At 43.2% G+C, this 16,005-nt stretch overlaps 2 protein-coding genes across 6 annotated transcripts in view; one reads left to right on the top strand and one right to left on the bottom strand.

Moving 5' to 3' along the window:
- FASTKD2 (FAST kinase domains 2) overlaps positions 1-16,005 on the top strand; it is a 271,660-nt gene that overhangs the window by 99,371 nt on the left and 156,284 nt on the right. The window lies entirely within an intron of this gene.
- KLF7 (KLF transcription factor 7) overlaps positions 1-16,005 on the bottom strand; it is a 64,047-nt gene that overhangs the window by 35,610 nt on the left and 12,432 nt on the right. Inside the window, exon 1 of one of the 4 annotated variants that reach the window (XM_079310754.1) lies at positions 8,791-8,998. The exons of the other annotated variants lie outside the window; for them this stretch is intronic. Within the exon in view, the coding sequence (XP_079166880.1) occupies positions 8,791-8,844 (54 nt within the window). The 5' untranslated portion in view covers positions 8,845-8,998. Of the gene's footprint in view, positions 1-8,790; positions 8,999-16,005 lie in introns of those variants that run through there. 4 annotated transcript variants of the gene reach the window in all.

Raw genomic sequence — 16,005 nt, 5'->3', positions numbered from 1 at the left:
ATAGTCTTTCAGTAATAACCCCCACCACCAGGAGAGCCAATGCTTTTGAGTTCTCCACGTCACGTAATTTGGGCTTTCTGGTCTTCATCCAATGGGGCACTTAGCCTTCATCCAGTGGGGCAGAAACAGGTTTAGGGGCCCAATAAATAAAAGGCTTCCAAAGGAAAGAGCAAGCATAATGACAAATTAGGGGTGGAAATGGGGAGGGCAGCAGCAAGGAAGAAAGATGAGGACTCAAGGCCATTAAATCTGATGACAGTGACATGAAATTTCAATTGCTGTGGGATCAGAAAGCTGCATGCCAGCTCTGGGCTGCCCGTGGAGGGGAGGCGAGCAGGAGGTGCTGCTCCTTTAAGGCATCACTACCCCATGACAACAATAGTGGGCCTGACAATTTTTCCAGCTTCACCATTAATTTTCCATAAAGAGCAGTTTCTCCATGAGCCCTTTTCAGGCAAAGCCTGATGCTTCACAAACCTGTAATTATTCCTGGCTCCCCCCTCCCGCAGCCACTGCACCTGTGCCATTTCAAGACACCAGCTGGTCATGTCTTGCCTTCTGCCTCTGAAATCCAAAACCAGTGGATCAAGCCCATCTCCCCATAGAAGGGGGGAGAAAAACAACTCAAAGAAACAATGTAATGCAGTCCCTCCCACCCACCCCCCTCAGCCTCTCCACCAAGTCAATAGCAGAGAAGAGCCTAGCAACGCTGAGCCAGAAAAGCCCTGTACCTAATCTGCATGGCAGACAAAGCCTGGCGAGGGGCTATGGCCACAGCCCTTCCTTCACCTCCTGCCAGGGCCCTACCTGCTGCTGCACTTTTTTTTGGTGGCAGAAACAAAGCATCTTCCCCCATATGCACTTCCCAGCTTGTGCCAAGTACCTTATGCGACCTTCTCTCCTTGTGGTCCAAATCTCCCAGGGAGTGGTGAGCAAGGGTTTAGAAACCAGCCTGCTTTCTTCACTCCTTGCCCTGGCATGGCAATTTTTTAGCCAGTTAAGCCCACCACCTTGTCTTGAGCTCTGACCAGAAGAAACCAGCCCCGAGGAGACCACCAAGGTCCCCACTCCAGGCTGGTGGACCACTAGGAGTAGCAGGAAAGTTCTTTGGTCTCCATTCCCACAAAGCTATTTGCAACTGAGCACATAAAAAACTACTGGGGTTTTTTTGTTGTTGTTGTTTTGTTTTTTGTGGGAGGAGCAGGATATTGATCACTATCTACAGAGATACAAATCCAAACTGCTGAATTCAGATGATGGCGAATCCCTATAAATCTCCTACTTGCACTACCAACCTGGTAGGAAAATAGTTCACGAATATCTCAGACAGGAGTCATCTGCTCTTGTCCTGCTCAAAGGAAGCTTTGTGAAATGCATGGAGTACAACACACCTGACATGAAGTCCCACTGCCCTTTAGTTGCTACATTGCAGGCAACATGGTGGGTATTAAACTTTCTTATCCAGTGCCTGTGTGATACACAGCAATAAAGACTTTAAAAACTGCAAAGGGAAGAAGATGGCTCCCTTTAGGAACAAAAGAAGATCCATAAGACTGCTGTTGGCTGTCAAGCCTGCTCCACTGGCTAGGGATAAAAAAGTGTGACCCACTAATTCAACCCATCTGCCCTGATTAACGAGGGTCATTCTCCTTGCACCTTGCTCCTCAGTTTAACCAGTTAAAAGAAATGATGATTCACGGCTGACAAATAATGGGAGGTGATTTTGTGAGAACCCACATACTTGAAGTAAGCCAGATAGTTGTCCTGTGCCTGGTAAGGACCTACTTCTTTTTAGTCTTTTCAGAGTTTGCAGTAGTGCTGGTCCAGGAAAATTCAGTGTTCAGCACGTTTGTCAATTGAGAAAGGCATGACCTCTAATCTAGTTGGATTCTTATCTCTAAAGATCATCTACTGAAAGTAAAGATTATTTATGAAACACATTGAGTATGCTCACCACTATGAAACACAAGAGAAATCTAGCAAGTGCCTCTCACAGCAGAGATGTGACATGTCTGTACTATTTTCAGCAGAGCTTAGTATTCACCTAACTTTACAGCCAGCAGAAATCAAGATAGTTTAGCCACTAACTGCAACAATACAAACCTCAGACTCTGCAATCTCTCCCAGACTTGTATATACTTGATTTGGTTCTATATTTTAAAGTGTCTATCAGCTATCCAGGTTAAAGTTGACCCAGAACATTCAAAATCCAGACATGAAGGAGCTGGAGTCAACACTCATGATGCTGATAGTTGATAGACTTCATCTCTGTCCCCAAGAGAGGAACCAGGAGGAAGGTTCTACCTGGGACCACCACCACCATCAATGTACCAAGCCTCAAGGCAGTGTATCTGCCCTTTAGAGAAAGACATGCCCAAAGGCCAGGAGCCTTTGCAGGGACACAAGTTTGGCATCTAGGTTTGGGTCCAGACAACTCTAGAAAACCTAATTCCACTTGATGAACCAAAACAGAATCCTGGTTCTCAGGGTATAAATCTAAACTTACTCCAATAAAATACAAAAAACTAGTCTTGGTTGACAGCCATGTATGTATTGGAATTTCACCCATACATACAGACTTTTGAAAAATAACAGGTTTCTTGAGAAGCACCTGCCCATGTTGTAGTCTTTAGAGCACTCAAACTTCTGGGCACTTTGCACAGGTAAAGACAAGATAATATGGCAACAGTAAAGTTCTGTCAAGGGTGAAAAAAAGCCCAAACACTTATAATAATTTGAGGACAGAACATCAGGGAAGGCACTTTATCAGCATGTTCATTGGCTTCCTCTGTTTTATTGATGCTGAAGTATTTTATAATATCTTGATTCTGAATTTTTCTAGCAGATCATCAGAAGTTCTTATCTGGAAGTGCTAGTTACTTCTAAGTGCCATTTTACTGCAGATATAATTGGACATCAAGCACTGAACTTGGAAGTTATCCAAAACCTAATTAGGAAGTTGGATACTTAGATCAGGCTGTGACAGAAAATGAAAATGTCGAATGTGGCTGACAAGCAGGTCTGATCTACCAGGTCTGTTTACAATATTTGAAAGGATTCTCTTTGCAATTTACACAAGCAAAGCAGAATTGCACATGCAATAGTGAAGGTCAAATTTCAACTTCCATCACGACCCCATTGCTTTCCACTGGCATGTAAAAAAAGGGCCTCATCTCTAAAAAATGGTGAAAATCTCAACACTGCATTGGAGGAGAAACTGTCTTAAACAGAAGACAACCCAAAACAGTAACAGTAAGGTCAGTGCCATCACTGTTCACTCACACTCAGAGTAAACAGTGGCACCAGATCCAGTGCCCAGTATCAGTGTTCCATTGTGAAGCAAAACATCAAAAGCTTTGAGCAAAGCTGGCACTTGCATTGCTGATACCACAGGCAGAAATTGAACTGGATGTTGTGGGGCAGCCCTGAAGTTAAGAAGAATAAAAGATTCAAAACTTACCTGCCACCCCTGAAATGCCATGCTATTTTTTATCCTTAACCCTAAAACAAGATTTGAATGATGGATCTTCTTCCCACTGCCAAAAGCCTTCGTTACTTCCTGAACAACAACAACAAAGCCCAATACTCCAGCCCATCTATTCCAAGATTGTCATCCGCTCCCACCCAGCTGCCAAAACCTCCAGCTTTTCCTCTTGGCAACTTTTACTGGGCAGTCGCTAGTCATGAAAAAGCTGAAGCACATCAGAAGCTTGACATTTGGGACAGAATAAAATAAACAGAGTTTTAGTATTAAAATAAGTAGCTTTGCAAAATACACTTGGGAAAAATGGAAAACTGCAGCCTGAAATGAACGTATATACAAAAAAGTTTCAGGCAACAGCAAATAATCTCTGTTGCAAAGGTTTTAAGAGAAAACTAGTCACGAGCTAGCACATCTTGTGTTATGTGATTCATTGGGAAAAAAGAGAGCTAAAACCACTTTTCAGGTACAACAATAAGATACTTATTGACAGCTAACTTGTGGTAAATATTTGTATGCATGTTCCTAATCCCTTGTATATACGAAGGAAATCACATTAACTGGGTGCTCAACAAATAGGCTTTTGCCAAGTGCAAAAAACAGGCACAGGCACAGCCAGCAAAGCAAGACCATATGATATGGAAAGACTTGTTTTCCTTCGCCTTATGCCTGAGGCACCAGACCAATCCTCCCTAACACCGTCCGAATGGGTCACACCAGCCACTAGTCTGAAATGGACAAGTCTATTAAGTCTTGACTCCCCTTTGCAGGAATAAAGTCTCTGTTTGCTAATTTCTGCAGTACAACAATGGCCTGTGCCCATTTTCCCTCTTGGGCTCAGCCCAAAGAATGAACCATTAGGAAGTGTATTTAGCCAAACCAGCCCATTCACTGTTATTCATGCACAACAGCACTCTCAATAAACTCTCCTACCATGACCCAGATGGCTGGATCTTCTCCTCTTATACTTCTTCCAAGTGTTAGAAATCCTGAAATCAGAAGCCTTAACTGCATTCAGCAAAGGTAATTTTAAAGTAAAAATGTGGATATAAAGGACAGAATCACTATTTTCATGCAAATATGATTCATTTTCCTGTTGCTCTGGGGCATGATGTAACCAAGGTTATCAAAGATTTAATCAGACTCTAAAGACTGAAAGATCAAAATCAACTTTACCATAAATTACCAATTTTCACCAGCAGAAATGGGTGGTAATAAATGTCTCAAGTAGAAAAAAAGTCTGAACTCATAACCCTAACCAAGGAGTCAAAATCAGGCTTTGTTCCCTTACTTGGTGATAATGAAATACATCTTTATCTAACAAATATTCTTTTGAATGGACAAGCCAAATTTCCTCACTAAAAATCTGTGGTATTTGGGCCTTAAGAATAGAGAATATCAGTGCACTGGTTATGAGACACTGAACAAAGGACTGCAGCTAAGCGTGGCTGAATTTGATAGGCATTTAGATAAGAAAAAAAAAAAAAAAAAGGCTGAAAGAAATCTGCGAACACTGAACCAGGGCTTTGCAGGGCTTTTGTTGGTTTTTTTTTTGACCATTTAATAAAGACAGAAAAAATATCTGCGACCAGTCACAACAACAAAAAATAGCATCAATGTCAGCAAAGGATTAAGGATAGCCAAATCAGGAATTCAAAAGTGCAAGCAGTCTATTGTGCTAGTATCAAAATATGATCAAACCCATGTGTGTCTGTACACTACCACATACCCTGCATGCTGCCATACAGTCAAGACAGCAAGTAGCCATACAATGACCATTTGAAAAATTATATATAAAGTAAGAGCATTTCAAAATGTTTCTGAAGAGAGCATTTATTTATATAACAACCTTGGATGGCTTTGAGTGAGCTGGCTAGTGGCCCTCACTGAAAACTTTTCTCCAAACTTCATCAAGCCTGTATTTAACCTATTGTTGACCAGTTTGGAAACAGCTTTGGTTTAGCATTATAAACAGCAAAAAAGCAGAATTAGCTCCTTGAATTGTCAGTCCTAGCTCCCACTGAAATCAAAGGATCAGGTTCAAAGCATGCCCCAGAGTGTGGTAAACTTCTCACAGGAAATGGATACGCAAGAGCAAATGCTGACGACTGTGGAATGCACAAAGCAGAGCAATATTTTAGGTCTCGTTCCTCAATTAAGATTCATCCTTAGAAAGTATTGCAGGGGGGTTACACAGCAGAATTGGATTCCTTGTAATTACTCCGGTTAGGTTCATGAATGAAAAAACGTATTCTTTAGAGACATTTTATTAACATCCTGAGATATCTTAACATTTCTTACTCACCAGCTGACACAAACACACAGCAGTTGCGTTCGCACGCTCTCAGGCAACAGCATATTCATAAGCACAGTGTCACAATTAGCTTATCAAACCAAACCTAGAGAAGAGATGTGATCAATACACTCAATATACAGAACGTTTCTAAGAGTCCTGGGCTGTGAGTCATCTTGTCTGCTCTGACCTAAAAATATATTGAATGAGAGGATGCATAATGCTGAATTCCTAACCCAAAACATGCAATTCCTCATACTGACTTTGCACGATCAACATTTTTGTGCTGGGACTACTGTGTCTACCCTGTACATGACGCCCATTCATTATCACATCTCAGGGCTCAAAAAATCTTTTGTATGTTCCCTTTTGTATTATTTTTGGCTGTGGGGAGGAAGAGGTGGGGACCTGTCTGGGAAACAGGAAGCAGGAGGGGAATGCGTTGTAGAATAAGGGCAGAACAAAAAAGAATAAAAGAGCATTTATACCATTTCTAAATGATAATAAACATATAGGGCCAAAGCCTGCCTCCAGACATGTGTGGAGCAGTGGGCTGTTTGGCTGAAGTTTAGACTTTATTGGGAGCACAGCAACTGTCCAAGTGTATTTACAAAAAGCCATTTGCTGCTTTTTTCTTTGATTTCTTTTTAATCACGTGGGCAATTTTTTATCTTACAAGAGCAAGAAGATGCATGTGTTACTGTGATAAATATGCCAATCTGGGCAAGGAAAAGAAGACAACAGACTTGAGTTTTACTGTTGCACCAAGAAAAAAAAAAAAATCAGACTAGAAACAAAGTGATGGGAAGCACAACCGGATTCTCAGTTGGGGTAAATCAGCACAGAGCAGCCCTGATTTCATGGTTCCTGTTTACATCAGCTGGGGACTTTGCCAATATTCAAAATCCATGAAATGCTGCTCTTGATTAGCACCACTTAACTCTGTGGCTTACATTAAACAGAATTCGACATGTTTTTTGATGGCTGGAGATGGTTATTTTCTATTACAAATCTTGTCTACTTTATTAGAGACAGTGTGACCTAAATGGAAAAATAAGAATAATTTCAAAACAACAACTCTCAGATATCCTGATACTTTCTTTGTTTCTTTTCTCTATCTCTCTTTTTATAAAGTTTAGCTCATCTATATGAGGTATTCACAAACTGGTTTCTGCCACTTGTAGGCCAGTTTTTATCATCGGTGCGCAGAAACAGCTGCCTCCATGCCTGAATGTCCCACTGCAGGTAAATGTGCATCTCTCTTTAAAGCCAGGTGCCTTCCAAAGGATGCTACATTACAGTCAAAGGTGTTTTCCCTTTGCTTTCTGTTTCTATACTGTTCTGCCAAGGCTCTAGTTCCAAAAGCCATAGCCACCAGGGATGTTGCTCAGCCTCAAAATCTCACAGGCAGTAGACTCAGGCTGTTACACACCCTGATAAAAGCAGCATGGTCCTCTTAACAGCAATCTGTGAGAGCACACTGGTTAAGAACCTGCCAGTGTTGGCTCAAATGCTCAGCAGCAAGCCAGGCAGCCACTCACAGGCATCTGAGACCTGTATCCCCAAAATGCATTAGATCAAAAAGAGGGGATCTGGCACAGCAATTGTGGATGTCATTAGCAGCACAAGGTGCTCTGTCAGAACTGGATGAGGCACTGCTCACTCCCTGTGGAAGGATCACAGATCAGCCTCATGGCAGCTCCAGCAGGCCATGGTATGGCTGGGGTATGGCACATAGCACAGGAAGCTAGGAGATCCTGTAAAGAGCCCTGCCATTTCTTGACTTGAGAAAGCTCAGCAGGTCAGACCCTCGGAGTCAGCACACCTCTGTGAGCCAATTGACACAACCACAGCTCGCACACTGGCTCACTTTCTTCAGTCTGTTGACTGTGGACACCCACCCAGTTGTTATGACTTTAATATGCTGCAATATGAAAGTGCTATTTCAGGACAAAGTTATTAATAGCAAAGCAGCCAGAAAATAGTCTAGAAGGAATGCAATGTTTTGGCATTCCTGGAAGATAGGATGACTTCCCAGCATCCAAGAAAGCACCAGGGTTAATTCAAGATGTTTCTACACACAAGCCTGTCTTTTGTCACTATATGATAAGCCATCGTAACACATTTTCATAGGACCTGCACACCACAGCAGTCCACAGACACTACAATGCAGAAAGGCCCAAAAGGTGGTATTTTGTTACTCTAAGTAGGCTGTTGAAAAACAGAGGCTGGGTGCTGTGACAAAGCATCAGTAGGAACAGGTTAAGAGAAGCTCTACTCTTCCTGAAGGAAAAGAATGGGACAGAACCTGTTTAAGCCTTTCTCAGAAACCTGTCTGCCTCCAGGACCTCAGAGAGGCTCTAATTTTCAACCTCTCTTCCCCCAACAGCACTTTCTCCTTCTCTTGTTTATTCATACTTCATTTTCTCAGCAACTCTCTTTACTTGGGCAGGGGCTTCATAATCAAGGCAAGTCACTGTCCCTTCTCAGGTTCTCTTTTAAACCTTCTATTCCTCTTAGCAAAATATCCTTGGAAATGTATTGGAGAATACTGTGGAAAACACCAGACTCTGACTTGTTTGTGTTGGTACCTTTCTCCCTACCATTAACTGGGAGGGCTCCCATATTAATTCCAGGTGGATCACTGAGCACAACACTCAGCACCATCTTGCAGAGATGCCCACCACGGGAAGGCACCTCTCCACTGGCATGGCTCTTGGCATCCCTTCTGCCTGCACTCACACTGCTGACAGGCTCTCTGGGAGGCTTCCAGCTTTCCAGCCCCATCCTTAAGTATCCTTCTTGAACAAACCAAATGAAACCCCACATTGCATCTTTCCCTAAGAGGAAAGGGCCCAAATGATGATGCCAGGAACTGGAAGACGTCATGTTCACAGCACTATAGTATTGCCCACTAAACCACCATAGAGAGCTCCAGCTCACTACTGAAAATGCATTGCAGGGAACTGCAGTCCCCCACCATGCTCCAAAAAGGAAACAAACAAAACCCACTTACCAACAAGGAAAAGAGGAAACATATTGTAGTCATTATAAGCCCAGCAGTGGACATGATATCTGGAATATTTCCAACTCAGACATTTAAAAAGTGTAGTTAGTTTACCTTAAGTATCCTATTTTCCCCAGTTTCCCTTTTCCAGTCTACTTAAGTCCATACAGCATCTCCCAAGATAAGCCTGCCTTTGTGGGTTGGCTTTATACTACTCCTTCCCTCTATTGTCTTTCTGAGATGTGATGGAAGTCTCCAATGTCAGCTTGGAAGACTACAGCCAGGTTTCTTGGCATGGTTTGCAGGAAGGGGATGGGAGGAACTGAGGAAGGACAGCTTCTCCAGCTGCAGGAGAGGGGTCCTGTCATGGTACAGCCAATCCTTCCTGGCATTTTGTTTATCACTAAAGCTGTTTAACTAAAGCTGTTTTTTAGTAGCCCTCAAAGGTGGTGTCTGCAGTCAGCTCCTGTCATCCCAAACACTGCAGACTTCTGTCACCATGCTTTGGTACAATCTCTGCAATTGCAAACATAAATATTATGGTCCTCCAAGTACAAATTACAGCTTTCAGGAACTGCAATTTTATTTTGGTTATAAACATACAAAGGTAGCCTTTATGGTGGGAGAGGAGCTACATATGAGACCACAGGCTGAGCCTTTGCTTTGCAGGAACATTCCTGGGAGTACTTTGCTGCTTCACCTCCAGCCAGCTCTCCTTCCCAAGGGATTAGCTTCCCAAGCATTTACATTTCCCAAGCAGCTCTATGGTATCAGAGCTCAAGGAAAAGCCCAGATGCCTTGTGGTGGCCTAGGCTGCTGGAGGGATCTGCTATAGATCCTGCAGTCCAGCAACTGGGACTCAGAGACAGAAAAACATTCACACTGTTCTTCTTTAGCTGTAGCCAGCCCTCCTGGCAGTCTGTATATTCAGGATAATTTTCCAGGCACGACTTGTGACCTGGTTGTCACTCTGAGCCCCCGCAGGATACATCACAGCAATTCTGAACACGTGGGCTCTGCTCAGAGCACCTCAAGGTGCTCTGACCATCACCACAGCAAGCTTCAAGGGATTTCCCCTGTTTCAAGTGTCTCTAACCCTTCCCTGCTCTGCACGTCCCATCACTACCCAGCACCAAGCTCCTGACACCTGTCAAAGAAGTGTGATATCAAATCGCTCCTCCAAGCCCCTGAGCACCCCTAGGCATTTCAGTCCTCCTGTCAAGCTTGCTAATGTGTCCCTTCTCTGCCACGAGTAATGATGCATTCCTGGAAGCAAAAACTGCATTAAAAGTCCTCTTTACATGTGAGCTAAGAGCTTTCTTTGCCTCATACCATTTTTACTCATAAATATAATATCAAGGTGATCGTGTTCTTCTCAGACTACTTAGAGCGTTCTGTAAGTAAAACCTGCAATTGGCAATTTATCAGATGGAAAAATAAAAGCCACATTCAGTTTCTCCCTACACTTAAAAATGACCACGTGCAGTCTCTGAAGCAGTCTGATCTTTTTAACAAGGTCATGAATATCAGCTGAGGGCAGAGGAGGAGAAATAAAACCATCCTGTACATGTTTTCCTTTCTGTGCTGCTTTCTTACTGAGGTTTTGCTCACTTTCTAAGCAAAGAGGAAGCCTCTCCTGTTCCCGTAACCCCATATTTATCCACATTCCAGCAACCAGTGACTGCTCTCAGGCACTCTCCAAGGGCAAACAACTGGATCTTGCCACAATGCAATTTTGAACTTGAGCCACATCCAGCTGTGAGTGGGAGTGAGGTGGGAGCCCTGTGAGAAGCAGTGATAGAGGCAGCGGATGATGGGACACCGTGAAATCTTTTGAAAATGTTGCTTCTGCAGACTTAGACAAAAAGCCCAGCACACCCTTTGCCTTGTGAAAGGCCTGGAAAATGCACTTTAGAAGGCATAGCCTTAGGAGTCAGAATAAATCCTCCCAGATGTCCCTGGTGACAAAGCAGCCCAATTTGATCAATACAGCAGCATTATTAACACTGCGCTGCCTTACATGAGGATAGTCATATGTTCTTGCCTCTGCTGAGAGTGGGGGAAGGGGTGCAAACTCCTACAACAATTCACAGGGGAAACGTCTCTCTCAAAATCATTAAGCCTGCACAAAGAATCTCTTACCCATTTTCATGGAAGCTGCTTTTTTGGGAACTGCTTTTTTTGCTTTTCTGCTTCACTAATACTGATCAAGCTCGGATGGAATCCTAGAAATAGCAGGTGCTTTACAGTTTTCTCAAAAAGAAGTTTTGTTTTTAACAACTTAGAATCTCTATCTTCAGGCTTTTGTTTCTGTAGCCATGAATACCCTGCATAGTGGGGGCTGGGTATAGACACCTAAATGTAGGTGGTTAACAACAGAAGGTAGGACTTAATGATTAGCAAATTTCTTTAAATTGTTATAAGAATTAGTAATTAAGTGCATTTAGATTCAAACAGAAATATTAGTAGCAAAAAGGCATATCTCTATATACATAGATACACAAACATATCTTGCTGCTGCTCCTGAGCCCCAGCCAGAGTCATGGCCTTTCTGTGTTTGGCTCTTGACAAACACATTTACAGACAGTTCAGGTAATTCGAGAATGGCAACAGAATGGGAAGATAAAGAAAAACAGTCCTAGCCTATCACCTGCTTAACCACAGCCAACAAATCTGAGAATTTTGTAAAAACTAGATCCTGTGTGTGCCTGGTGACAAGTCTGCAGAAAGCTAGAGAGGTACCACCCCTATATGCCAGGTGACTTAGACTGGGAGAAAAGGTATCAGAGAAGCTGAAGGCTAAGTGGTAATGGCATGGTAGGAAGAATAATAATAAACAAAATAATAATAACAATAATAATAACTAAAAATAAACAAAAAGGCCAGCAAATAGTCTTGAAAACTATGAAAAAGCCCTTACCCATGAAGAGAGGTGTCACCCAGTGTTGGAGAAAAAGCTACCACAGAAATGGTAGGTGCATCTGTACCAGCCGCCTTTCTCCAGCACTCATCTGGGACAACACTTGTCAAAACCAGAAAACTACAGACTTGTTCCCTCTTCCCTGGGAAGAAATCTTGCCGTTCTTTCCCTCTGACACCTCTCCATCAAAATGCACTGAGACCATCAAATCCAAACCCTATACCAAGAACGTTAAAATGCTGAGTTTGAGCACACCAAGCCACCTCCACATTGTGTCTGGTAAGTGTTTCTCACCAGAGAAGTGTGGTGCTCCTGCAGAGCTGCTGGCACAAAGTTCTTCCAGAAAGGGGTGCTGCAGAAGTGTCTAGACAGACTAAAATTAAAAAGAACAAATTATATGACACTGCCCACTGTCTGCATAGAAGGGACAGATTTTCAGAGGGAGGAGTAAATAGCTGGTGCCATAATCGTAGCTAGTGGAGTCATCTTAATTTACACTGAGCAAGGATCTGGCCCAGAAAAATATTCCTGTAAACTTTGCAGCCAAAAATTCTTCTACTAGATCACATTCCACCAGTCAAACTGCCAGGGAAGACAATTGCAGAAATAATTTAATTAAAATGGAGATCAGGGAGCTGGTATCCTTTTCAAGCTCTGCTCTTGACTTCCTCTCTTCAACAACTGAGAGCTTGGGTGTCCCAGTTTCTCAGCCTGTAAAATCGGCATGATACAGCTTCTCTGCTTTCTGAGGACAATGGCTGGGAAGCATCCTATCTGTTCAAAGCCCAACCATCAAATCAAACAGATATCTGAATGCTCTAAACCTCCAGGTCTTGGATGAAAGGGCAAGTATTTTTCTCTGCTGAAACAGCTCTGTCGTTGCTCTTAGAAAATTTGATCTTCAAAAAGGCAACTTGCAAGTTTTGCTTCCAAGACTGTAGGTGTCAGGTTCTCTGACTTATTGGGGTACTGCTAAGGATTTCTGCTGCTACAGACTGCTCAAACTTGCTAGCACAGTTCTGGTGCTGAAGTAAGAGTCAGGCAGAGAGTACTGCTTTCCCACAATTTTGTCACAATATTTTATTTCTGAACTTCAACTTTTGTTCTGATTAGCATCTGAGAGGACAGTGAATTTTCTGCATATTCAACTCTTTCAGGAAGTCATTGGATGAAAAAATACACCCAGGATGCAGACCAGTGCAATCACATGATCAAGTCATAAGGATGGGGCCACGTGATGTCTCATTGTAGCAGGTCCTTTGTTTTTACTCCTCAATTTCTGTTAAAACATTCTTCTTTTTACATGCTGGTCTTCAGAATCATTAGCAATGGCACATGGTTTAGGACCTGTTTTTTTGCAGTCCTCATGTTTCACACAAAAATCCCTCAAAGATACCCACAACTTAAGAGCTTTTTGAATAAAGGGGAAATAGTTCATAGTTTCAGAGAGAAGTTTTCACAGAGGCAGAACCAAGCTAGAACCTGCAGCCAGTTGTGTGCCTCACTGCTATTTGATGAGGTTCCACTGTTTTGTTATAACCCCAGCAGACCCTGCATGGAGTCAGCAGCTTCCCTCTGGTCAGGAAGGAAAGGGAATCACCCATCTTCTGAAACACCAGGAAAGTATTTCTTTGTCATGTGGGCAGCCCAAGCTGACTCAAAGGAGCAGAGATGGTTAAGCAGCATAGTGGACAAACACAGCAGGAAGGCCCAGAGTCCATGGTGCCCTGACAAGCAAATGGAGAGCACCTCACAGCCCAGAGCAGCTGAGGTTCGTGTGTCCCCCTTCTATCCCTCTCCTGGCTCAGGCAGGCTCCTCTGCCTCATGTGAGGGGCTTTGGCAAATCCTGTTTTAAGCTGCATGGCCAGGGTGCAGGGAGCCACACTGCTCAAGGCAACTACAGTGGATAGAAGTAGATTGGGGGAACCTCCAGAGGGAAGTCAGTGGGACTCCACTACTGACCACACAGCATTTCAGGCAGGCTGCTCCCTGCCCACATTGAAGCAACTCCTTTTCTGAAGAGCTGTGCAGCCCTTGGAAGGACCTCTGTAGGCTGGAGGGGTAGGCAGTGAAGAACAATCACTATTTCAACAAAGGCAAATGCAGGGTCCTGCACCTGGGGAGAAACAACCCTGTGCACCAGCACAGACTGGAACTAACCTGCTGGAGCAGCTTTATGGAAAAGGACTTGGGGGTCCTGGTGGACAATAAGTTGTCCATGAGCCATCAGTGTGCCCCTGTGGCCAAGAAGGCCAATGGGATCCTGGGGTGCATTAGGAAGAGCATTGCCAGCAGGTCTGGGAGCTGATCCTGCCCCTCTGCTCAGCCCTGTGAGGCACATCTGGAGTGCTGTGTCCAGTTCTGGGCTCCTCAGCACAAGAGAGACATGGAGCTCCTGGAGCAAGTCCAGAGCCAACAGAGATGAGTAAGGAACTGGAGTGTCTCTGTTATGAGGAAAGGCTGAGGGAGCTCAAGGTTGCAGAGTGTCCCTCACTGGAGATATGCAAGAAGCACCTGGACACAATTCTGTGCAGTGTGCTCCAAGATGACCCTGGATTAAACCAGATGACAAACTGTGGTCCCTTCCAATCTTACTCACTGTGTGATTCTGTGAAGAGAAGGGTGGAGGTGTGCTGGGTGGGGGGGCCTTTACTTTAACTATGGTCCTGGTTAAACACTGTTTCACATCCATCAACCACAAAGCCAGTGGTGTTTAACTAACTAACCAACATACAGATACTTTTTCCCAAAGGTTGACAATGCACAGCAGCCCTAACAGCTTTTCCCAACACTAATACCACCCCACTGCTATATCTGTGCTTGAAATGTTGAGATCTTCCATGACTCACTGTCAAAAGCCAGGACTTAGATCCAGCTACCATCAAGTCATCAACACCAATTTGACTTCATCCCATTTAAAGTCTGTTTCAGTAAACAAACAAACACAAATTTGGCATCAATTTTTTGTTTCCCTTTACTCTGATGGATCACAGCCCTTGTTATAAAAACATGCTTAATAAAAACAAATTGGAAAACTAAGGAAACTCATAAAAAGCTCTGATTGTGAAGAAAAGCAGGGAAAAGGGCTTAAAGAGGAAATGCTACATTTTTCTGTGATGCCAACAGAAAGAGGCAGTTTATAAATAAAACCACATAGTGGCAGGAAATAAATCCTTGAGACTGAATTTGGAAAAACACAAATTAATGCATTTATAGAAGAAACAGCAACACAACATGCACACCTAACACAAAGCAGAGATCCAGTAAGGCTGACAAGAGTCCTAGAACAGATAAGACACAGAGAAGACAAATATAGCTTTGAGGACACATTCTAAGCATCTGATACATGGAAAACTGGAGAGAATAGAGAGATGGAAAGTATGACAAAACTCAAAGGGACCTGCACCTTTATTATTATTTATCACGTCTGTTCTGCAGTCAGAGTTGTAATCTCAGTCAATGAGCAGGGGTCTCATTTCATATTTAGATAAAAAAAATCCATTAAATAGGTCATATGGATGAAGATGGGGAAAAGCATCACAACTTTGTGCAACAATGAACATGATGAATCTAAACAAAGCAACGGACTTGCTCATGGAGGAGACAATATGGAAAGGAGAAAGGAGAAGACTTGGGCACCAAAAGACAGCAGCTTGTTAGATATTCCTCCACTAAATTAGGTTTCAGCATAGGCTTCCAAGGAATACAAGGCTTCACACCAGGCGGATTTCAAAGGACGCTGGAAAGCACAACTGAGGCATACATTAAGAAATGGCACCTGGGTAGAATTTCATGATCTAACCATGCCAATTTCCAGAATTTGCTTGTTTGTTTCTGCTTATATGTAGTTTATTGTTGCTGAATTAAGACAGAGATCAAAAATGCTTTTCATCATGTGCACCCTGCTCTTGAATCTCATTTGCCTTCAAAATTAGCCAGTAAAACCCACTTGCTGAACACAAGCTCCTCTGACCCTTCTCTAACCCTAGAGACCAAGCTGCAATGCAAAGGTGTGCATTTCTCCATGACATAACATAACATGGCACAAGATGACACAGGCTCACACTGGATTCCAGCCAGAGGGGGAAGACCCCACTTCCATGAACCTGGTCTCTCTGAGATGCATTTCCAACCTGACACACAGTACACATGTGACAGATTCTCTAAATGAAATGTGTCAGGCCATCCACATGTGCACACAGAGAGACCCCTCCTGACTCACATTTATACTACAGTGTTTCAACATCATTAAACCAGAGCAAAAAGGCCTCAAAGAGGACTTGTGTATAGAAGTGGATTTTAA

This window comes from Erithacus rubecula, assembly GCF_903797595.1.
Source record: "Erithacus rubecula genome assembly, chromosome: 8".
Classification (NCBI taxonomy): Eukaryota; Metazoa; Chordata; class Aves; order Passeriformes; family Muscicapidae; genus Erithacus; species Erithacus rubecula.
This window is presented reverse-complemented; position numbering and strand designations above follow the sequence as displayed.